General features: G+C 37.2%; 1 protein-coding gene across 1 annotated transcript in view; it reads left to right on the top strand.

Annotated features, from left to right (window-relative positions):
• The window catches only part of ppp2r5b (protein phosphatase 2, regulatory subunit B', beta), a 30087-nt gene extending 5647 nt beyond the window's left edge, over nt 1–24440 (top strand). The window contains exons 3-13 of the mRNA XM_028475247.1: nt 3474–3575; nt 3883–3975; nt 4145–4275; nt 4732–4791; nt 8065–8173; nt 15042–15095; nt 16660–16710; nt 16856–16975; nt 18197–18324; nt 18694–18795; nt 21444–24440. Of these exons, the coding sequence (XP_028331048.1) occupies nt 3474–3575; nt 3883–3975; nt 4145–4275; nt 4732–4791; nt 8065–8173; nt 15042–15095; nt 16660–16710; nt 16856–16975; nt 18197–18324; nt 18694–18795; nt 21444–21663 (1170 nt within the window). The 3' untranslated portion in view covers nt 21664–24440. The remainder of the gene's footprint in view (nt 1–3473; nt 3576–3882; nt 3976–4144; nt 4276–4731; nt 4792–8064; nt 8174–15041; nt 15096–16659; nt 16711–16855; nt 16976–18196; nt 18325–18693; nt 18796–21443) is intronic.
• The last annotated feature ends 1699 nt before the right edge of the window (nt 24441–26139 follow it).

Raw genomic sequence — 26139 nt, 5'->3', positions numbered from 1 at the left:
CGGTTACAAAGGCTGCACAGATGGTAAGAAATATATGGATGGAGAGGAAACGTCGAGTGGAATGGTTTGTGGTTCCCAGAGGAATCAGAGAGGTGGAAGGAAGGATAAGAAGGAATAGCAGGGGAATTGCTTATGTTACAGCCATGCAAGCAAAAGTCATGAACATGTGACACAGGAATGACTTATTTGAAAGAACTAAGTAGAAATACATGCTAAAATAGACAGTATAATAATAATAATGCAGAATGAAGAGTTTGATAGCATGCTCACGTTCTGAAACACAATGTTTACATATTAAGTATATACAGTATATATCAGTGGTTCCCAAATAAGGATAAAGGAGCACATTTCAGGGAAGATTCAGCAATTGATTTTGAAATAATCTAGTTCTCAAAATTCACTGCAAACTATCAGTACCATTGCTCAATAAAGTACTGTATTTTCTTCTCATGAATTGAAACAGGATTTTTTTATGCTGTAGAGAACATATTATAACATTTCTGACAATAGGAGAAACAATTAGCTACATTTTACAAAGGAGACCAGATTTACTTACTATACTACAATAAAAGTTGCATGGTATTAAAAAAGGAATAAAATCCACTTTAAATTCCACTCATTGTTTTGAATTTGTAGATTGAGTCTTAGGGACTCAATGTTAGAGACACAGTTAGGAGTTTAGGAGATCACGCTGTTCACAAATGAAAAAGCATGTAAAACTATGGAGCGATACTTAAGAGGGTGTACACATTATTTGACAAAAATGCAAATGCAGTGGTTCTCACAAAAGATTGGAAACCACTGGTGTGTGTGTGTGTGTGTGTGTGTGTGTATATATACTGTATATATATATATATATATATATATATATATAACAAGATATGTCTGGCTGAATAGTTTGTGTGGCCCTTTTAAACCGAGGTGAGAATTTTGCAGTGTTGCAGATGAGCGGTTGAAACGCATACACTGAATAAATCGTGACGTAGCGTGGACTCGGTGCATGACTTACCAGTTGTTCTCGCTCAGTGTGTGAGTAGCGTCAAGCTGGTTCTGCGCTGGTTGAAGTTACTTGGAAACTAAAAACTGACTGAGAGAAAGCTGTGCGCTAGCTCCAATGAAAAACTTCAACTTCTATGATCGGAGAAAACTGATGACTCGGATATTAGAATGTACTGATGTACTGGATAGTGAGTTTAAGTAATTTTTTTTCTTTTTCAAAACTTTATTTTAGGTGGCAAACATGCTAAAAGAAAATTCAATATGGGGGTACATACATTCAAATCAGAGGATTTTAAATTATATTTTAAAGGATAAATTTCTTATTTGTCAGACCTCTTAGTATTTCAAATTACTTCCTCATTTTGTATTTAAATTGGAGGATGTTGGGTTTCCTTTTAGGAATATAAGATATAAAATCTTCCAAATAAAGTAAGAAGAAGTTTAATGGGGCAGTATTATGAAAAAATCACTTTATAATGGTTTAGCTACAGTGATATACATTCCTTTTGCCTCATTCCGAGGGCCAAATTCGAAAAAGTTCTGTTTCCTCCCTCCCTTGTTATTGTAAAATGTCAGCTCCAAACGGGCCAGTTGGATTTTTCTTGCGTTGTGATGTCACAACGCGGAAACACCTCCTCCTGACAATCCTGGCTCCTCCTACCCGACATAAGAATGTGAACTCCTCCCTCTCAAACTACCTCACAGGTAAAACAAACATAGCGAAGGCTGGTTGATATTACAGTTAATATCTTTACGTTCAGTATATAGATAATCTAGTATATAAATAAACAGAAGTGCGGTCACATCAGTTCCACTTTTAGTAGCCGTTATATCACCTTGTATCACCTTTATGGGATGATCTGACATGTTTGTGACCCAATGCGACGCAGCAATCGGACAAAACAATGGACGATTGTTTTAAATGGACTAGTTCTGTGGTCATACGAGTAAGGAGGAAAAGGACGACTGTTAATGATGTTCTACTGCTGCTGCTGTGATAAACACATGCTGGAGCAGTGCAAGCAGAGTGTGTGTTCACGCCCACCAGGCGAGTTTGGGAAAATATACCTCAAATACAATGTTGTTAAGGTTCTTTGAACAAATGGAGATGGGTGAAAAATAGCATAATACTGGACCTTTAATAGAAAAGTTCCATATCCTTCTTATCAAAATAAAAACAATTATATTCCTTTTTTGCTGGTTGATCTTAATCCCACACTGAGATTCAAAGATATTTTCGACATTAAACCAGAAGAACTTCATATGAATACGTTCATAAAATACATGTAGAATTGTTTCTGTCTCAACATTACAGAATACACAAGAATCACAAATATCAGCTCTGTATTTTTTAAGAAGGTGGTTAAATTGAATGTATAATTTTTAAAATAAACATCGTATTTGTTGTTGACCAAATTTTTTTTATAGTAAGACCACACCGTTATCCAGTTTATTCCTTCAAAACAGACTATTCCAATAGCTTTTGGCACGATAATTAGTGAGTTCTGCATTTTTTAAAAATCTTTGATATTAATGTCATTCAGCAAGCTGTCAGTCTTCAACATAGGTTGTTTATTAAATATATTGCTGCCTTGTAATAACATGCTGGTATCGCATTAAATACTACCGTATTTTTTTGGATATAAGGCGCACCAGATTATAAAGCACACTATCAATGAATGGGTCTGACCGGGTCTATTTTCATACATAAGGCTCACCGGACTATAAGGCACACCAGTTTGTTGTTGTTTTTATTATTATTATTATTATTATTATTATTATTATTATTATTATTATTATTATTATTATTATTATTATTGTTATTATTAAGGCTCATTAAGTGAAACAAAGTAGCCAGATAAGTCAAACTTTATTCAACTCATTAACAATAACTCTCAACATTGTTCAGGTTTAACACAAAATATAGAACAGTACACTGACTTTTTCAGTTCAGTATGTTGAAGCACAGTACTGGTACATATCACTCCACGAGGCGCCTGACTACGGTAGCCCTGAAGCGCCAAAAATCCATCAAGTGGTGCAGCGTCATAGTTTATCAAAGTTGTACAAAACATTTTGACATATTAATTTCATAAATAAGGCGCACCTGATTATAAGGCGCACTGTTGATTTTTGAGAAAATTAAAGGATTTTACGTGCGCCTTATAGTCCGAAAAATATGGTATACGATATTCTCGTGCAGATATTGGAATACTGTAGGTTTTTAAGAATTCTGTGTTTGATGGTTATTCACCATTCTTGTTTAGCAATTGTGAAATAAACAAAATCTTTTTGTTTTCATTTATTATAAAATATTGATTTATTTTTATATCTTATGTTTTTATTGTTTGTGGGGAGGGAAATTTTGTTTGTGTATAAGAAGCTGTTTGCTGTTTCTAGGCGTAATTCTGCTGATAAATTCCATAATTGCTCACATGTTTCTGTCACTTTTCACCTTTTCCGACTTTTCTTAGATCTCAGTAAATATCTTCCGTACTCTCCCGCCAAGCGAGAATCCAGAGTTCGACCCAGAGGAGGACGAACCCACACTGGAAGCCTCTTGGCCTCACCTGCAGGCATGTTATTTTTGCTTTTTACATCAAACAGAACAATGTGGTATGTCTAAGGATCGAGGTTGTTTGCGGCTTTACCATAAACTTTCCTTTTTTTTTTCTCTTGCATTTTTAATTATTAAATCATTTTAAAACAAGTGAACTAGCGTCACATCAAACTACTGCCTGTCTATTGAAGCTGAACGAAAATAAGGAAAGGCAAACCATCACAATCTAATATTTTGTTTTTGTATGATTGAAAATTCCAACTAATCATAATTAGAGAACAAAAGTGACGTTATCTGATTTGATGCATTATTGCCTTTTGCAGCTGGTCTATGAATTCTTTCTGCGTTTCCTTGAGAGCCCAGACTTCCAGCCCTCCATGGCCAAACGCTACGTTGACCAGAAGTTTGTCTTGCAGGTAATTTTTAAAGAATATTTTCCTAACAAGTAAAATGCAGTCAGACACCTAGTCAGTCCTCTTTATGAAACCAATTATATTTTTCAGTGTTTTTGTTGTTTGCTTTACTATTTCTTCGCATTATCTCAGAAATGTCGCTATGTGTTTTGTGCATGTGTGACGTGCGTAGCTTCTGGAGCTGTTTGACAGTGAGGACCCCAGGGAGAGGGAGTACCTGAAGACCATTCTGCATCGTGTCTATGGAAAACTACTGGGCCTCCGAGCCTACATCCGCAAACAGATCAACAACATCTTCCTCAGGTACGTTGCACTAGCCCTCTGGTGGCTATAAATAGCACCTCAGCATCAATAAATCAAACATTCGTCATCAGCTGGGGACGAAACAGCAACTTTGAAGATCCCATGTACTCTACATCAAGCATTTATGTTACTGCCTGAGAATTAATGGACGTGAAAAATGTATTAAGAGCTTTTATTTTTTGTAACTTCACTTTTAATTCCATAGAAAATATCAGTTTAAATGTGTCTCTACCCTTCCTCTGAATCAGTAAGATGTTATGCATCGCCTTAACTGTTCGATAGCTCTGGCTATCAAGGCCGCTGAGGGTTTTTTGTGCTGAGTCAGCGGCTGTCGTCGTCATGTTTGCAGTATGAAACTCTGCAGGGCGAGCCGAGAGGCTGCTTTCTTTGAAACCATCGGCTCCCGTTGCAGCTGTGGTGTCATTCTGCCGCTCTCGTGTCGTTTCTGATCTCCAGGTTCATTTACGAAACTGAGCACTTCAATGGAGTAGCTGAGCTGCTGGAAATCCTTGGAAGGTCAGTAACCACGGACACAAACATCAAGAACACGCTTTCCCGCATTGGTGGAACATTATAGCCATAACGAGGAGGCATTAGACATGCAAACACCGGATTACTGTCTTTATTAATGACTCAATAGCAGCAAAGACAGGGACCCTTATGGGTGGACATCATCACTGCTGTTGCATTTTAAAGACCATCAGTCAACCTGTGTTGACTGATGGACTAATAGCAACTAAAAATAGTAATAATACAAAAATAATAAAAATGTACAAATATAATTCAGATAGACAAGAATCAAGAAGCAGGAGTTGAACAGGGATGCTTCTATTCTGCTGTATCATGTTGTAATTTACAGGTCCAGCACTAGAAGCTAGACATTTCCATCATTAAAAACAAAGTTGGTCTTTTTAAAAGACCAACACAGGAAATGAATGTAATTTCATATAATGGCAGCCTGAAACTACTCTCTGCGTTTTATCTTTGCTTTTATTGTTTCCTTGTAATTTGAGGTGAACTAAAAATAACAGGCGCCAACAATGACTGAAAAGCCTGATATGTTGGCTATAGAAATATGTTTGTTTTGCAAATGGTTTAGTCATTTGCAAAAATAAAACAGGTGTAATATATTAACACAGTGACTTTGAAGAAGAGGATGAAGGTGAGGAAGAGCGTAATAGTGAGGTGAGAACAGAATGGAAGGATAAGCAGTGAGTGAACTGTGAGTCACAAGTGGAGGGGGGAGAGAGAGAGGTCTGCATTCATGCTGGTGGTAACAGAGGTAATTATAGCTCCTCCCACACACAGGGGGGGGGGGGAGGATGCACTGTAGATTTAAACCCAGAGGGAGGAATGAGATGCAGAAAGGGTGGGAAGAGACACTAGCGAAACAGCACAAGTATCCATTAAAGATGTCCTATAGCAGACTAATGTGCTATTTAGAAATCCACGCTAACAGGTGGACGGAGCCGTCACACTTTCTAAATTTAGCTCCCACTCTGCTGCTGCTGCTGCTCACTTTTGTCTTGGTGGGCTGAGACTGGAGCCTGAGGTTGTCAGCATGTGTAACACAGTGGTCCTGTCACTGGAAATAGACCAAGTCTATCAGCACTACCCAGGTTTGGGCTCAATTATGATTGTAATCGTGTAATTGATGATTAATTACAATTATGGTGTAATTATAATTGTAACTGTAATTTTAAAAAATCACTTTTTCAAATTTTTTATAAAAACTACAATTTAATTAAATGCAGAGTTCTATGGCTTACACACATGTAGTTAACAACACATGTAGTTAACACATGTAGTTAACAACACACATGTAGTTAACAACACACATGTAGTTAACACATGTAGTTAACAACACACATGTAGTTAACAACACACATGTAGTTAACAACACATGTAGTTAACAACACATGTAGTTAACAACACATGTAGTTAACAACACATGTAGTTAACAACACATGTAGTTAACAACACATGTAGTTAACAACACATGTAGTTAACAACACATGTAGTTAACAACACATGTAGATAACAACAAATGTAGTTAACAACACATGTAGTTAACAACACATGTAGTTAACAACACATGTAGTTAACAACACACATGTAGTTAACAACACACATGTAGTTAACAACACATGTAGTTAACAACACACATGTAGTTAACAACACATGTAGTTAACAACACATGTAGTTAACAACACACATGTAGTTAACAACACATGTAGTTAACAACACATTAGTTTAACAACACATGTAGTTAACAACACATGTAGTTAACAACACATATGTAGTTAACAACACATGTAGTTAACAACACATGTAGTTAACAACACATGTAGTTAACAACACATGTAGTTAACAACACATGTAGTTAACGACACACATGTAGTTAACGACACACATGTAGTTAACGACACACATGTAGTTAACGACACACATGTAGTTAACGACACACATGTAGTTAACGACACACATGTAGTTAACGACACACATGTAGTTAACGACACACATGTAGTTAACAACACACATGTAGTTAACAACACATGTAGTTAACGACACACATGTAGTTAACGACACACATGTAGTTAACGACACACATGCAGTTAACGACACACATGCAGTTAACGACACACATGCAGTTAACGACACACATGCAGTTAACGACACACATGTAGTTAACGACACACATGCAGTTAACGACACACATGTAGTTACGACACACATGTAGTTACGACACACATGTAGTTAACGACACACATGTAGTTAACAACACATGCAGTTAACGACGACGCACATGCAGTTAACGACGACGCACATGCAGTTAACGACGACGCACATGCAGTTAACGACGACGCACATGCAGTTAACGACGACGCACATGCAGTCGACGACGCACATGTAGTCGACGACGCACATGTAGTGTATGTAGTGAACAATTGTAATTGTAATTTAAAAAAAACGTGTTGCTGTCAAAATCATACTTAATTATGTAATTGAGTTTAGATAATTTACTCTGTAATTGTAATTGCCATGAAAATTCTATAAAAATGGTTCATTAGAATTTAACGCAAAACTGTGGAACCATGTTACAGTTCTACACATATGTAGTTAACAATTATTAAAATATGTTTCACATCAAGCTTTCCCACAAATTAAATCGAGGGGTGTACTGACACACAAAAGGCTCAGATGTCCACACCAAAAATATTAAAACGTAGATTTTAACCAATAGATAGGATAGAAATTACATGATAGATATTTGTTTTTAGAACGCTAACACAAGACGATGGTTAACTTTTATTACATTATTTATTTCAGGCTCAGTAATTGTGATTAATTGTAATTGAGGATGTAATTGTTTTCAGGGGGAAAATATTAATTGTCATTTAATTGTGATTGGAAAAAATTACGTTCTCCGTAATCCTAATTGATTTGCAATTGAACATGGATAAATGAAAACGTAATTGTAATTTAAAAATGTAATTGATCCCAACCCTGGCGCTACTCAGAAATCATGTTATTTAAATGTTTCTAGGATTCTATTATTTACATGTAAAACAGCTCAACCCCACTAATGTTGACTAACCTACATTCATTGGCAGAATGAACAATACACTCATATTGTGAGTACGAGCTGGTACTAAGCTAGCTTAGCCTGGAATGTGTGAAACATATTTAGAAAAAAAAAAGTTCTACTTCAATCAACTCAAGAATGTCTCCCGTCCTGCATTCTGTGTTATGAATTGTTTTTTTTAATTTTTTATTTTTGCACCATAGCATCATAAATGGATTTGCCCTGCCTCTGAAGGCCGAACACAAGCAGTTCCTGGTTCGGGTTCTTATCCCGCTTCACACGGCCAAATCCCTGTCCATTTTCCACGCACAGGTAAGTGATCAACCATCACTCCTTTGCTCTGAATATGTTGACAGTGGTTTCTCTGAGAGCCTTTGATAGGAAAGCAACACCAACAATGTGTCCAAGCTACAGGAGATTTGGATGAACGTTTTGGACACAAACCGGTTTATTCACGTTTGGATGACCTTTGGCGAGAAAAACTTTCCGTCTTAAGTTTTTGTGACAATAATGAGACTGAGTAATTTAAATACATGTGAATGAAAAGTTTATCAAAACTATATTCATATTTTTGTGACGTTAACTATTGAAAACAAACAAAATCCAATCAGAACCAAGTTTCTTTCTTGGACGGTATCCAATCAAAACTACTTTTGTCGTGTGGTAGGCGGGACAAGCGGTAATTGATCCACATTGTGCATTGATCACATCAAATCTGCCCGTGTATTTAAAAACATTAATACCATCCGATATCAGGTTGATAAATGCTAATTTGATATTTTAAAAATGCATAAACTCTTATGCTTTCTATTTTAGTCGACTATACAGTATGTGTGTGATTTACTTGGCTCAACGCTTAATGTCATTTATTTAACTAAAACTAGACAATAAGTGAAATAGTCCTGATGCCTACATTTTGACTGAAGCTAATTTGCATTTTAGTCAAAAAACTAAGACTAAAACTACATCAAAATTTGTTGTCAAAATTAAACGTGATAAACGTGTATTATCTAGTTTTGAGTTAATTTGACAATAATCTTCTTTACTGTGCAATTGAGTTTGTTTGATACCTGGTTCATGTTTATACCCGTCTCCTAGAGCAGTGTTTCTCAAATGGGGGTACGCGATGCCATGACAGGGGGTACTTGAGAGAGAAAAAAACCTCCAAAAACAAACAGAAGCATTAAACGATGAGGTTTTATTGTTTTTATTTTTAGTTTAGAACGATAATAATTATAATGATGATGGAAACTATCTTGATTAGAACATGAAGTGAAAATACAAGGATCAGTCTTGGTCTCACACCAGGCGGAAGATGACGGGAAATGATAAAAACTGTAGAAATAAATCTTTTCAGGAGGCACTCAATACTGTTTCATTCCACTTATATTTACAAAATTATATTCTTTAAAATGTGTTATCACTAATTCATTACATCAGCCTTTCTCAAAGAGTGGTCCGCGGACCACTGGTGGTCCTTGAGTGACCCTTAGTGGTCCAGTAGTTAAGTGGGCAAATACATTTTTAAAACTAATTGTTTTTAGATTAAAGGTGTTTCTCAAACTGTTGGCACTCAACTCCTAAACTAACTGTAAATTCTGTCTAAATTCAAATTGTGTCAGTAGGTAGTTTGATCATTTTAGTTTATGGCTATTTTGCAACGTTGCCTTGTAGCTAAGCTGTCAAAATGATAAGCGCACTGAACTGAAGATGGATTGATGGCTCAATACAATAAAGATAAATGGAAACTCTGACACAAAAAGAAAACTGCCTTATCCTGATGCATTTGATTCAGGTCTGTCTGTCTGTCTGTCTGTCTGTCTACCAACCAACCGACCTCCCTACCTATCATCTGTCTATCTAACAGAATTAGGTGGTCCCAGATTTTCCTTTTATTGGTTAAGTGGTCCTTGAAAATTGAAAACCACTGTCCTAGAGTGTTTTACTGCATTGCAGAGTGTACACAGACAGATTGAATAATTCCCTGTATTAGTATGAAAGATTTATATAAGTACATTCTAGAGTTATATAATAATGAGAAGGATCCTAACACTTGGAATTCCTGCAATTTGTAAATGCACCACAGAGAGGCAGAGTTGAGTTACACACTGTATACGATGCTGCAGAGAAGTGACTGAGTCTCACTTCTTCTTCTTCTTCTTCTTCTTCTTCTTCTTCTTCTTCTTCTTCTTCTTCTTCTTCTTCTTCTTCTTCTTCTTCTTCTTCTTCTTCTTCTCCTTCTCCTTCTCCTTCTCCTTCTCCTTCTCCTTCTCCTTCTCCTTCTCCTTCTCCTCCTTCTCCTTCTCCTTCTCCTTCTTCTTCTCCTTCTTCTTCTTCTTCTTCTGTAATGATGAGTGTAGGTGCTTATATGTGTCTAACAACACATTTGGTTTATGATGATGTTTGAAGACACAGAGGAAAGTCTCGCGCGCGTGTGTGTGTGTGTGTGTGTGCACATGCTTATAAATTTGTTCTGGTGTTTGTCACACATTGTTTGCATACACTGAACTTCACAAACTTGATATCCATGCATAAGTGTGTCTCTCCTAAGCTTCAGCATCACTCTGTCCTACATTTTCTGTTCTCACGCATGCATTATACACGCACGCACTGCAGGGTCACAGGAGGAGTATAGAAATAGGACTGACTCGGTTTTGCAGGCAATAATGCCGCCTTTTCTTGCTAATCCGTGTCATGCGTAATAAATTGCTCACATATTTGCAAAGGCTGTAGTTTTTAGCCAGTAATTTATATATTTTAATTGGTTCAACTTACTCACAGTAGAACCAAAACAATGTACCCAGTATTAACACGGCTAGCCACAGTCTAATGCCTATGAGGAGGCGGGTACTGCAGCATGTATATAATTTTCAAGCTAATTATGATTTAGATAATGGCCACCTTCAGAGCCACAACTTTCAACTCAAGCAATTCCTTGTGCGAGTGTGCTTAGCGCCCACAACTTTCAAAGTGTTGAGATGAGCATTAGAGGAGGGATTTCTAATCTTCTTGTGTTATTAGTACGGAGGCCCAGGGCTGATCGTATACGTTCCCTGCATGCTATTGAAATTACTTTTTAAAATTGCACTCATCTTTTTTTTTTTTAAATGTAATCTACTCTGTGTTAACCTTGTGTTGGGGTAAGAATATGTAATCAAATTGGGGTCATAAAGTTTTTGTGTACATTAAAAAAAACAAATAAAATAATAGACCTTATCAGCATGCAGCTTCTTAAACTGTCTATCGCAATTAGGTCTGGGAGATTTTGCCTAAAAAAAAAAAAAAATCTCTGATTTTTTTTTTTTTTTTTTAAAAGAAAAATTTGAGTTTCAATTCGATTTTTTTTTTTAATGCACTTAAAAATGACTGCAGACATCAGATACTGTATATTGTCAAAAGTGCAACTTTATTGCTGTGATTGTCCTCAAGAGTTAAAATGCATAAAACAATCCCAAAATAAAAAGTAAATGAAGCTCTGTCATTCAACAATTTCAAGCTTTAACCCAGATTTAAGCAAAAGTGTAACAGCGCCTTCACAGTAGCTTACATTTTCTGATTAAGAAATCAGATAACTACATATTTTACAACATTACAATTAAAAAAATAATAAACTCTTTCCTTTGCATCTCAGCATAGTGCAAAGAAAAAAAGGAAAAATGCCTGTGGCACACATATAGCCTACTCAAAGGGTAAACACAAATGTAAACAAAGAGGGGGCTGGCTGACATCGGAACGCGAAAAAGTCCGAAAAACTGTGGTGGGAAATTAAAATGTATTTAAAATTTTTTTTTTTTTTTTTTTAAACTTGAATTTGCAAAATAAAAATCGTTTTCATTCGATTCATTGATTAAATCGTTTTTTTTTTTCTTCCCTGGCCTAATTACAATTTACAATTAAACCTCACTTCCACGCCCCTTGTTAAGAGATTTTATTTAAAAAAAAAGGGGGGGCGTTTCCAGCTGGAACCCTTCCGACGGTGTTTTGTAAGGCGAGTGCCAATTGGCTGGTTCAAACGCAGGCAAAACAGGGTCACAAAAGTTCTCACACAGGCACAAAAGCAAATTTAGAGGCACAAAATGTCTTTTACGAATACAAGTCATTTTTTCACGTGCAGATTTTTTTTTTTTTTTGCAGATAAAAAAATGTATTTTACAAATAAAATTTTTTTTTTCACACACAAAAAATTATGATCCTAATTTAAGGTATATACTGTACATATATAGTATACAATTATGTATATATAAATAGTCTGTCCATTCATGTATGTACAGTATATACAGTATACGTAAGTGTACTTGCATAACCGGATGCATATGTTTGTGTCTATGGATCTATGTAAAACCCTATACATAACCATTATATATAACTCTTATACCATTTTTTTTCTATTTTATTGTTTTGCACAACACAAATATTGCTATTTTTATAATTTATTATTTTTGTTTGTACATTGTTCTTTGTCACACTTGCTTTGGAAATGCCAGTAAAGCTGTTTTTGAATTGAAAGGGCTGCTGCAACGTAAACGACAGCTGTTCTGTGGTTATAGAGCTGTATGTGTGATGCAGATTACAGATTTAGACTTTTATTTTGTGCCGCCTTTATTTGTGCACAGGCTAGCGTGTGCATTCGCCACATTGACAATGCTGTCTGTTTTCTCAGAGTTTTTTCTGCCGCCAAACGAAGGCCCTCCAGGTGTTAGCCTGAGCCGTTGTTCTGTGTGTCTGTAAAACTTTTATTAGCCTTCACTGGTTTCCAATCTTACGTAACATGCTTGTTGGTGCTTGCAAATCATCTTTTTAACCTACATTCTTCATTAACTTCCAGCAGAAAATGCGTTTGTATAAAGTTAAAGTCGGGACTCTTAATAATGAATGAGTGAAATAAAGATGAGAGGGTTAAAGTGAGCCTAATCTGACCCGTCAGCTTGACAAAATAATGTTGGTAAAGTCATCAACCTAAAAGTTTTTAAAACACCACCACGTCTTTAATCCTTGATCTAACAACCTAATCCGACTTTATATTTACCCAATGCAAGTCCCTAAATCCTGCTCATTTTCTCATGTAAAGGATGACCCTAGAGTAATTTTATTTTAATCCCCTGTTTTTCCATTTTCAGCTTTATTTTCCTATATTCTCCTTTATCATAAGCATTTCAGAAAAGCACCAAAACAAAAGTTTATCAAAAAAAATCTGACAATGAACAACTATTCTTTGTCTGATTAGAATATAATCTGTAACTTTAGGCTGTCCAGATAGTTTCATGATACCTAATCATGTGGGATTGTTAAATATGACACGGAACAAAAGACAGACGCAGAGGTTTAAAGTTGATCTCACGTTGTCTTTAACGGCTTTATGTGTGTGACATCACTTATTCCAAATTAAAAACACGCTCGCACACAACCTCCGTCGTCACGGTGTCCGCTCGCCACGGCAACAGGCCAGGGTGGAGGGACAGCTGCCGGGGGGGGGGAACGTGTGCACACAACGGTGCACTGGAAACAACAGGAAAAGATCACAGTACATGCATGCACATACAGACCCTTTCCAAAAAAATAGAATATCATGGAAAAGTTGTTTAATTTCCATAATTCCATTTAAAAAGTTAAACTTTTATAGATTCAGGATCACAATTTAAACGATTTCTAGTATTTATTTGTTTTTTTTTTGTTTTTACATAATTTGGGCTTCTAGCTCATAAAACCCACGAAAACAGGATTTCAAAAAATTAGAACACTGTGAAGAAATCACCATTTACTTTTCAGTTTTTGCAGAAAAAAAAGAGGAGACTGGACTGTTGGCCAGTGGTCTAAGGTCTAAGGAGGGAGACGGGTGAGGAACAGAACAGAACATTGCACCCCAAATCATGACTGACCTCAAGCAGCTTGGGTTCTGTTCCTCACCCGTCTTCCTCCAAACCCTTGGACCTTGATTCCTGAATGAAAGACACTCTTTACTTTCATCAGAAAAGAGGACCTTAAAGCACAAATAAATACGTGAAATTGTTTAAATTGTGGGCCCTGAATCTATAATTTATGAAAGGTTAACTTCAATGGAAGTATGGAAATTAAACAACTTTTCCATGATAGTCACATTTTTTGGAAAGGGTCTGTATAAATGTATGCTTAACTGATTTTGGGAAACGTCTCTTGCTGATCTGTAATAGTGGTTGAATCCCTTTTGGGTCATTCCATGTCATTCCAACAAATTTTCAGGACGTCCCACGCACTTCGGCCTCAAAAATTCAGAAATGTTTTCAAATAGTTTCTGAATAATTCAACTGACACGCTGTACATTTTTTGTTTGATGAGTTGAATACCTTTTGAGATATGAACAATTAAATGGGGGGGGGGGGCCTGTGTTGATTTCCGTGGGTCCTTATTTTTCTTAAAATTTCAGCTTCCAATATCTCAAGCATTATACTACATGGGAAACTGAAATGTGGTATAGTAACACAGCTCAACATACTCTCTGAGAATAAACAAAAATATCGGCTATACGTCCTATCTGATGGACATACCAGCCCCTCAAAATTGGAAAGAAAAGTTTGTCGGAGCTGTATTACTTATACCAAATTTCATTTTTCTATATGTGGGGCTGGGCGATTTTGCCTTAAAAAAAAATCTTGGATTTTTTAAAGAAAAATTGGAGTCTCGAACCGATTTTCGATTTTTTTTTTTTTTTTATGCACTTAAAAATGACTGCAGACATCTGGTATACTGTCAAAAGTGCAACTTTATTGCTGTGATTGTCCTCAAGAGTTAAAATGCATAGAACAATCCCAAAATGAAAAGTAAATGGATAAAAAATTTCAAGCTTTCACCCAGATTTAACCAAAAGTGCAACAAATTCGATTAATCGATTAAAATCTTTTTTTTTTTTTTTGCCCAGCCCTACCTATATGATGTAGTTCCTGAGATATTAGAACCTGAAACTGGAAGAAAAATAAGGACGAAATAAAATTGACACATATCCTCCCTCACGAAATTGGCCATATCTCAAAAAGTATTCATCAGATCAAACTAAAAATTTAGTGTACCTATTAAATAATCACGGAACAATTGGTAAAAGTTCCAGAATTTTGTGAGACCAAAGTGCGTGGGCTGTTTGTGAACTGACATGGAATGACTCCTTTGTGTCTTTATGTTCTCCATGTGACTCCATGTTCTGTCATTGCAGCTGGCTTACTGTGTGGTGCAGTTCATGGAGAAAGATGCTACAGTGACTGAATATGTAAGTTTGTTTCTCATACAACTGCATTCAATACACTACTGTTTACAGCATAAGAAATATGTATATTTAATTTTCTATACTTTTATTACATCAGGTTAAGAAACCCCACAACATCATCTCAAATAAATATTACTTTACTTTAAATAGCAAAACCTCCGAATAATCCTGCTGTATCCCATTAAATTACTCGTATAAATCACCATGTATTTACCCTGACACACGTTCTGCTTGTGTATGCAATGGCAATAAATTCTGTCCATCTTAAGAGTGCGTTGTCACTTGTTCTGTTGGGACTCATCTATTTAGAATTGCCCTTTTTTTCAGGATCGTAAACATGGTTTGAGCCAATGTGGATGCTCCGTCATTCTTTTATGCTGGGGCTTTAGTTGGATTGCAAAGTGCACCATGGCCTAAGTTGATTACAGTGCTTGATATTTTGTTTAACGTTTGGCCAACGCACTGTAGACTCTTGTTTTCCACAGTTTTCTTCTGCTCCAAAAAAAACATTTCCTACTACATTGTATACATTGTATCAGCTGTTAGCACTAATGCTAAACCAGTCTATGCAACGACACCCGGTGTCGTGTAAGAAGGAAACGATGGGGATGTTTACGCATTTGTGGCTCACAGCGCTAACAACAGATTTGGTTGTGGAAATGGACGGTTTCCAACTTGTACGCGTTGACGGACGGTCTGGAAGTGTTTGTGTGTGGAAAGGAGGAGCTGCTGCTGCTGCTCTGGTTGTGCAGCAACGCGCGCACACTCTTCCGACTCTAAATCACTGCACGTTGTTTGATTGCGTCATTGCATCACACGCTACTATTCCACCTTGCTTTTAACTTCCTAAACCGAAGGCCGAATGTGGGTTTTTTTGCAATATTCGGCCGAATATATTCTGTGACTGAATATTCGGTGCATCCCTAATTGAATTTTGAGTTTTTTACTTCATTCTTATCCTGGTTTCTGGTGTTTCTTCGACAGACAAAAAGGACAGCAATTCGTTTGACACAATTTTTTGTCCTAGTTTATTCCCAGTATTCCCCATATCATCACCTCACACAGTAAGACATTTAATTTTGACTTTCCATGTAAACTCCAAAAATAAACATTCACAATTATTTTGCTGCAACTTTCAGTCCATGAAAACACCAGAAATGTGTTGGGAATTCACTTTGATAGTGTTTTTGAAGGGGGAAGCCAAGATATCGCGATAAGAATGAAGTAAGAATGTCAATAAACTGCTTCTTTATAGTCGAAATCGAACCAGATTTTTGTGCGGCAATTCCAACCTTCTACATTTGTTTGAGTAAATGATCTTCGATTGATTGATCTATGAAGCCTACACCCTTTTTATTCATCATCAATTATCAAATGATCATTTCCTGCAGCTTTATATAAATTGTGAAAAACCAATTTGAAGTATTTGACATTATGTTACTCCACTGCTATATTTTTCTGAGTATTGGCAGGGAATTAACTCTTCAATTATGCAATAATGAAGGTACATTGAAGCCAGATATTTGTGTTTGTTTATTTTCATTGTGTGTTGCTATTTCCCGTGCAGATCATCCGAGGGCTGCTCAAGTACTGGCCAAAAACCTGCACGCAGAAAGAGGTGAGACAAAACCGTTTTCCCTGCTGATCAAATCCTTTCCAACAAACAACGTCGCAGTGTTTTCTGAATAAATCGTCCTTCTGAATATGTTCTACAATTTGTTCATAATCCCTGCATGTTGCCCATTGGTTGTGTGTGTTTACAGGTGATGTTTTTGGGCGAAATCGAGGAGATTCTCGACGTGATCGAGCCGTCACAGTTCATCCGTGTTCAGGAGCCGCTCTTCAAACAGATAGCAGCTTGTATCTCCAGCCCGCACTTCCAGGTGAACAAATGGGATGTCACTCCACAAACAGATTAATATCCTCTTTTAGAGAAATGGTCAATAACGCAGTTGACAGTCTAAATAGCAGTAATAATTCAGTCATTCTGATACTTTACAGATTCTTCCAGGAAGTTCGTTTTGAATAATATGTTGTGGATTCATTTAACTGGTTTTTTTTTTAAGGAATTTTACTTTGATTTCCTGACATGTTTCAACTGTCAACTGCCAGTCTTCAAATATTATTTTTATGCCTTATGATAAGTTATGATAAGATTCCAAATTCTTTCCTTTTTTTTCTCAAGTTTTTTCAATTTTTCATGCCTTACTGGGTTTTCACCCCAGTTTAAGTGTGCTGCTTATCATATGTTACTAGGTTAAGTTCTTATGATGGCCTTATCTCAGAAAAAAAGTTTAGAAATGTTTTCATTATACATTTTTTCATCTCAAAAAAGAAATTTCCAAATTGTTTTTATTTTTATGCGTTACTATAGCCTTATCTTAAAACAATATATCACATTTTTGCCATTTTTATGTCTTATGATAGCCTTATCTAAAAAAAAAATCCAAAATGTTTCCATTTTTATGCCTTTATATAGCTTTATCTCAGAAAAAAATGTAATTTTCCCATTTTTATGCCTTACAATAGTTATATCTCAAAAAACATTCCCATTTTTTCCCATTTTTATGCTTTTCTATAGCCTTATCTTAAAACAATATATCACTTATGATAGCCTTATCTAAAAATAATTTCAAAATGTTTCTGTTTTTATGCCTTTATGTAGCTTTATCTCAGTCAATTATCTGAGCTCAATTACAACAGCAACAGATTTTTTTCAATTACATTTATAATTGTCACAATTGTAATTAATGATCAATTACGCAATTACAATTACAATTGACCCCAACACTGGCTGATCGCTTTGTTTCCTTGACTTCTGCGCGATAATTCCAACACGTTCTTTTTGACAAAAATGTTGACGAGAATTATTACGCGGAAGTCACGGAAACATCAAAGTGACCAGCAGACGCCTCTGAAGAAGACTGGCAGTTGACCGTCGAAACATGTCAGGAGATCAAAGTAAATTTCCTGAAAATCTGTTGTCTGAATAAATGAAACCATAACACATAACTTCACAGATTCATTGTTAACAGTAAGAAAGTGTAGATTAGGAGGGACTTTTTCTGAGAAACTAAGACATGTTTCCTCTGGGTGTGTTTTAGGTGGCAGAACGAGCTCTTTACTTCTGGAACAATGAATACATCCTAAGTCTGATAGAGGAGAACTGCCAAGTCATCCTGCCGCTGGTGTTCGCCACCCTCTACAGAGTCTCCAAGGAACACTGGAACCAGTCAGTGACTCCCATTCACTCACAGAATCCCTCCCATCTCTAAGCTTTTAATTTCATGTGTAGTCCATTCTTGTGTTATGGCACAAGTTGCCTGGTGATGAATGATTATAGTGTGATTTCTTTCTTTTTTTTTTTGTCCAATCAAATGCTGTGAGATGCTTAGTTACCAAAGACCAATTCATTTTCTTTCTTTAATTTTTTTTTTGTTGAAAAGTTTTGGTTTATTAGAGGAAGACTATAGAAACCCCAGGAATACAGTTTATTTTTCTAAGTTATGTGACAGATAAAGGATTGTTCAACGTGTTGCCTCTCTTAAGGTCCAGCCTTTCATTGAGGAGCTAAGTGTCTAATCCAGCTCTGTTCCTGCAGGACCATTGTGTCTCTGATCTACAACGTACTCAAAACCTTCATGGAGATGAATAGCAAACTGTTTGATGACCTCACTGCCTCCTACAAAGTGGAGAAACAGAAGTGAGTATGACTCACTGGCCTCGTTCCACCAAATCCATCGACGCGCAGAAAAAAATCATGGTGTTAGATCTTCTTTGTTCCACCTTCACCTTCTGCTAAGCTCACAATCACAGTAACTCTAGGCTCGAACGTGTAAAAAAAGGAATATTTTTAAAATGTTCTGAAGAAGTGAGGCTTCTAGTAATTTATGTCAAAAAAGGTGGTTTTTTTTTTTTTTTTTTTTTTTTAAAATGAAGTCAAATTTAAGTTGATTGGCTTTGACCAAAGAGAGGATATCACCTCTCAAAAGTTGCTCAACTTGGATTTAACTCGTATCACCTAAAATAAATCATGAAAAAACTCATTTTATCTGCTTTTTAATAGAACTCTGGTCACAATTTCTTTAAATGGTGAGAATGCATAGAATCCTCGGTGTTTCGCGGATTTTTTTTTTACAATGCAATTTTGGATGACATTTTTTAACAGCGTATGAACGTGCATTGTGTTCTGCGTCCTGATTGGCTAATGCTGCGTTCACCCACCAGTGACACATTCAACTCGGTGAGTTTCACTGCCTAATGAAGCGAGGAGCTGCGCTTCTTTTTCTCCTCTCATAAACATAAACCACCAGTGAAAAAAGCCGGTGTGATTAGCAGCTAATGCTACCCTAGCTACCTGCTGCTACCACCTCCTCGCTGATTCTCCTCCACGTCTAACCCTTCCTAGTCCGGTCCCGGTTATAAAGACCGTGTCATACAGCTCCAGGTGGTCACACACAGCTTCTAGTCCATGGTTGAATGGGTGAACAGACCGGTGTTCGTGTTGACAGCCTGACATCATTGTCAACAAATGACGCGCGGATCGGACCGCACTGTCGCACAGGAAAGATTTCGCATCTGGGCCGTGTCTATCCATTGACTTTGTATGTAATCTCTATGTATGGGACATTTCGTGACACATCCGGTGTGAACGCAGAAGCCAATCCGGACGCAGAACACAATGCGCGTCCATACGCTGTAAAAAAAAAATGCATACAAAATTGCACTGTAAAAAAAATCAGTGAAACACCCAGGCCGCGAAAGGTGAACCGTGTTATAGCGAGGGACTAGTGTATTGTGTTATTATCCGTTTTTTTTGTTGTTGTTTTTTTTTTTTTTAAATTTAACAATGAAACACCACAAAACAGTCACATATTTAAAAGTGTGCTATTAAAATGTTTAACAAACGTCGTATGGTATCGGTTTACATTGAAATATCACGTCCCATCAGCTCTATCGTAAGGATTGCGAGTGTAGGAAGTGACGTCGTCTCCAAGGATCTGAAAGCATCCGGCCTGTGAAAGTGTTGGGCACTGACACCCCCTGCTGTTAGTCATGATTAATACCAGTTTACATCAGCCCTACAGGGGTTATACTGACTCAGAGGGGTTCAGCTTACGCATCCTCACTTGCATTTTGTTCGGGAAATGCATTTCGTCCGGTTGGATTTTGTTGGTTTGTTTTTGCAGCTCAGGTTATCGTGGACTGATGATGATTTGCTTGCCTGTGACCTCGACTGTCTTGCAGAGTTCAAACTTTTTTTTAAAAAAAGGTGGCAAAATAAGAAATGCTACTTAGTACCAGAGGTGTAAAGAATACTGATATATCCTACTCGAGTAGAAGTACTGTTACTTGATTGAAATTGTACTCAAGTAGAAGTAAGTCATACATAAAATAGTCAAATACAAGTAAAAAGTAGCGTAATCAAATAGTACTCCCCCCTCACATTTGTTTTTGGTCATAAATCTTGCCACGGTTCCCTTGCATACAGTAAGCATCTCGTGTATAAACTTAAAAATGATGAAAATTAAATTCAAAATCAAAAATTCTCAGGCTCTAAGTATAGCTACATTTATGAATTGTAAAACTGAGAAAATAGCTGTTTTGGCGCCGAGCATTACGTTTGGGTGGCTATGATGTGATGCATTTGATTGTTGTCTTGTCCTTTCATTTTTTTTTGCAGTTTCACAACCAAAAAATTATTTTACTCATTAATGGTTGGGTGTAGAAATGTAACAAATAAATTACTTTATTTAAAAAAAGTATTTAAGTACACTTAAAATTACTGATATAAAGTAATGTGAGTCCTTGTAATCCGTTACGTTCAGCTGTGCTTAGTACCTAGAGCAGAGGTGAGCAACGTTTACCACAGCGGGGCCACAAAAATGTGATCCAAGGGCCACATTATCAACATTCATGTCAGCATTTGGAATAATGACGAATCTGATCATTAATACAGGGAAGAACAATGAGTTTGTTGTCATTTCATGTGTTTTTGGTCCTTTATTTCGGTTTTTTTTGTTGTCGTTTTGTGATTCTGGAGTCTTTTGTGTGTGTTTGTTTTCAGTGTCCTTGTTTTGCAATTTTGTGTTTTTTGCCGTTTCGTGTGTTTTTGCAGTCATTTTGTGCATTTACTTTAGGGCCTCATGTTGCCCACGGGCCGCCAGTTGTCGATGTCTGACTTGCAGGGTCCCTTTTTTGCAAACAAATTCAACAAGAGAAACGCTTGTGCATTCAAACTGAACATAAACCACAAGCAAGCAAATCCATCTCTAGTGCAAACTCCGGAGCAAGCGCGTCACGCTCCTTGTCAGGTGTTTTTTGCGTCACCACTGCTTTCCAACCCTACAGAGAGCTGAAAAGGGAAAGAGAGCGGGTGGAGCTGTGGCGAGGTCTGGAGGAGCATCAGGAGCGCCGGATGCAGATGCTCACGGACGCCGCCAGGAACCAGCGCAACCTTCAGGAGCGAGGAGGCGAGAGAGGCGACACGCTGACCCCGTCGTCCCCGCAGACGGCTCACCCCGACCAGCCCGAGCCCAAACCCAGCGGAGCAGGAGAGAGCGCCACCTAGGTGCCTCCGACAGGAGAAGGGGGGCGGGGTTAAGTGGGCAAAGGAGACGTGTGCAGGTGATGGTAAAAGTGTTGGGAGACAGATAAAGGTACTACACAAATCCACTGTCGACCCCTTGTGTCACTGAGATCTAATCTCTGTGATTTAAGGTCAATTATTGTACCTTCATCTGGGAGTTGTGTGAAACTGGTTCACGTTTGCTGTTCACACACTGCAGATCAGAAGATGAATATTGCCTCTAAAGTGCAGACGGATATTAGAAATGAGGGCTGATTCAATAAAACCGTTAAAATGTCTCTTTAGGTGCAACAACTACCTTTGTTGTCCCCTTTGTCCTCCTCGTTGTAAACGTTGAACTAATGGGATCCGAGTCTGTACTGTGGCCTCTTATTTATCTTTTGGTCAGTGGTGCTTGTTTAATGTGTGGACAGAAACAATCGGTTTCATTAACCGAAGAAGCTATTTCACACAAACCACCCAAAACTATTGCCCCATAATCCCCCCACACATTTACTGTAAATATCAGACGAGAAACCGACTGAGTGTATCCAGGTGAAACAGACAGACACGCCATCACGGGATTGATTCAGACACACACACACACACACACACACACACACACACACACACACACACACACACACACACACACACACACACACACACACACACACACACACACAGGCAGAGGTGGCACTATCTGTTCTCCCAGTTTGTCAGTTTCCACCAAAGGAAGAGCCTAAAGTCCAGTTAAGGTTAAATAACCCCCCGAAGATAAAGATATAAAGTACAATAATGTTCCTTCTTCTTACTTGTTACTCTACTACTACTCTACTCTACTCCAAGTACTACTGATGATGATGATGATGATGTTTTTATATATATATACGTATGTCTCTGGATATTTCCGTCGTGTATTATGGGAGAAACACTAGTGTAGCAGAAACCATAAAGGGGAAGGCCGACTTGAATTCTGAATTCACATCCCATGTTACATGTAAGAGGCCATAATGTGAGCGCTGCAATTCAGCAGGATTCCCCTTTAGCAGACCTGAAGAGGGAAGAAACGCCCTGGAGATGTACACACCGTTCGCCTTTTGTTTTTAAAAGCATTTATGGTGCAAAGGCCTCCATTTAAAAATCATTTAAAGGTCAGTCACATTAAAATAAATACACATATTCAAGAAATGAAAGCTGCTTAGCTACATGGCTAACATTGTTCAAACTGTACCTGTATATTTTCCAAAAGTTATATTCACAAATCTTCTGATAGGGATTTAATCATAAACAATCAAGTTGTTGTTAAATTATCACGTGACTTGCATTGCATTGTGGGATTTGGTGTCCCGTAGAAGAATGCAAAGACGTTGCCGAGTGATTTTTTTTTTGTCCTCACTTTGGTTTCTTGTGTTTCTTCAGCAGACAAGATGGTGATTTGCATTTTTTGACCAAATAACTCAAATAACGGCCGTATTCAGATGTTTCCCTGGAAACCACTATTTCAACATCCGCCTTTTTTTTTGGTTTTTTTTGTCAACAACTTGCAATTTTTGAAAACACCAGAAACGATCCCTTTGGCAGTGTTTTAGGGGGTCACACTGGCATCGGTAGTGGATGAAAACAACATATGGAAGACGCACAGCTACAGTTTAAAAAAAAAAAGAAAATCTATTTGTGTGGTTAAGCAGCTGTAAATGTCTCTTTCTGTCAACACAAGTAGGTTTAGGATCACCAAATTGATTTTTAATTTATTTATTATTTACTAACACACATGTGAGCACTTTATCACCACCAACTAATGATTATTTTTTACATTTCAGTTCTTTTCCAAGCAGTTTTCCTGCTACAGTATATCCCCTCAATTTTCATAGCAAGGTATGAGTAAAGTGCAGGTTATTTGGTTCGTGCAGCTCCATGAAGTAGCAAATGCATCCAATCCTCCTGTGGGTAGTAGTAGGTACTATTATTGCCGTGCTTGTGCTTGGTGCAGTGTGTTTTTATTGGTGTCAGCATTGGCGGCTGAAAAGCACCTACAGTATAGCCTAGAGCTCTTTGTCATCCTCTTCAGATTGGATGCCATTTAGAAGCTGCTAATAGAAGTAATATCGATAATATTTAAATGCATAACCTGAGATTTTGCTGGGAACAGCTGTTCAGCTGTCATACTAGAGCAGGGGTGTCAAACTAATTTTAGTCCAGGGGCCAAATGCGGACCAGTTTAATCTCGAGTGGGTCGCAGATAATAGGGAGGAAAACATGAAATATCAACAATAATATGCCCTACTTTGCACTTCCACCTTTAAATGATCAGTAAAGTCTGTAAGGCACCGACAATATCAGAGCAATAAGTTCTAGATTTCAGTCCCTGCAGAAGCTCCACCCTAAATTTACTTGATTTTGTGATTTTTTTTTTTTTTTTTTATTTAATTTGAGGAAATGTATCGAATGATTTTTTAGCAATTTAGCTTTTAAATCTGACTGCCATCATGTGATCTAAGCGTGGGAAAACTGTAAGCGCTGGAAAATATTGTAAAGTTTCATGAAGATTGTGAATTTGAAGCTACTGAGATATCTACAATCAAATTAGTTGTAATTTACCATGGATGATACGATACCGATATTGCGACCTTGATTATTGGTTGATATCGATCCAATGCAATATCAACATTCATCATTAATACCTATTACTTATTTTGTAGTGTGGAGTGTTAGAAAAGGCTTGATCAAGTGATGTTGCTGATATCGGACCGATATCAGATATCAATATTGGATCAGGACACCCCTATAATTTACACATTGGTTCATGTTTTTTCTATCTTTTTTTTTTTTTTAAACTTTCTCCAACTTTCTCTTATTTCTGAATCCAAGTACCCCACTTTGTCCGACGACAGCATTTTGCTTAGAAAACTGTTTAAAAACAACTATAGTGATCATAATGACCCTATTGACATTTTTTTGTTTGTTTTGAGCTCAGATGTATTTATTTATTTATTACTCACTGCATTTTAAACAACTGCATTTCCATACTTTCACTTTGTGAAATATGAATTTAGTTCAATTATTATTTTTTAAAACAGTAATTTCAAAATTTCAAAATCTATTTTAATTTTTCTGAAATTTCAGGCGACCCCAAGGTTGAAAAACACTGTTTTAGTGGCTCCTGAATAGATTTATTCGTATAGTTTTTTTTTTTTTTTTTTATCATTTCTGGTCATCTCACACCTGGAGTTGGACCAAAACTGACACTATTTGTTAATTTTCCATTCTCTCAAGTACCCACTGTAGTACCATTGTGTACCCCTAGGGGTACACGTACCCCCATTTGAGACACACTGCTCTAAAGGGCCAAAATGAGTTTGACGCATGTGTACTAGAGGACGAAAGTACATCAGAGAGCTTTCCCACACACAAAGTTGACCTGTTGTTCATATTACTGTAATTTATGTTGTGCTAAAGTCCACTATACCAGTTATAAATGAGGAATATGATCAACGGATGCTTCCAGACCTATTCGCCTGCACCCGCTATCATTAAATCAGTTTCCAAACGGTGTTATTCATATTAATTTACCACGTGTTTTGACAAAACTGAACTAAACTCAAAAGTGCACCACAAATGTGTCTGAAACAAAAGCCAAGCGCTGTAATCCAGCTGGATTTCGGAGCCCTCCTGAAGCGTCTGCAGGCTCAAAAAACCTGACGTTGCTCGCTGGTGACCAAGGCGGTGTGAACCAACAAAAATCTGTCTGTTCTTAATGGATCCTAATATCAGAGGGTTGGGACTGTCAGAGTGGGAAAAACAGAAGAAGAAGAAAAAAAAAAAAAAATGAAATACATTTTTAGCAATATTTTCATTCTTTCAGGATGTTGTGTGTTTTATGGGAGTTCATCAGGAGGAGGGCACCTGAGAGACTGACCCTTCTTCTTTTCACTCCTCCTGTGTCCTTGATATTCACTTTGTCTTAAAGCTACATTTTTTTGTGTAAATTGATTTGATGAGAACTGATTTTGCTTTGTGATTATGTTGTTTTATTCTCTTGGTTTTTGTATGATCTTGTTCATTTTTGTGGAATATTGATTCTGATGCTATTTATTTTATATTCGATCAGGAAATGTACTCTTATTTGAACATGACGGTCAGGTTGTGTGTGCACGTGTGTGTGTGTGTGCGCTCGCGTGAGTGTGTTGGTGCGAATCCGGGAAGTGTATCGATGATTTGAAAACATGTATGTAGACGGAGTGAGAGAGAGAATGTGAGAAGGTCTGGTTGCTTCTTTCTCTCTCTCTCTCTCTCTTTCTCTTTCTTTCCTTTCTGAGGGACAGGGTTTGAATCTGAATGTAACACGTTGATTGTTTCTTTTTTTATGCTTGAGACCCAGAGCTACCTGCTTTGAAACCAAACATTCAAAAACCCTTCAGACCTGCTGGTTTTCTACACACTTGAAAACATGCCTGAATCAACAGAGGTTTTATTTAT

Source organism: Gouania willdenowi, chromosome 18 (genome assembly GCF_900634775.1).
Source record: "Gouania willdenowi chromosome 18, fGouWil2.1, whole genome shotgun sequence".
NCBI classification, from domain to species: Eukaryota; Metazoa; Chordata; class Actinopteri; order Blenniiformes; family Gobiesocidae; genus Gouania; species Gouania willdenowi.
Note: the sequence above shows the minus strand (reverse complement) of the source record. Positions and strands in the feature narration are given on the sequence as shown.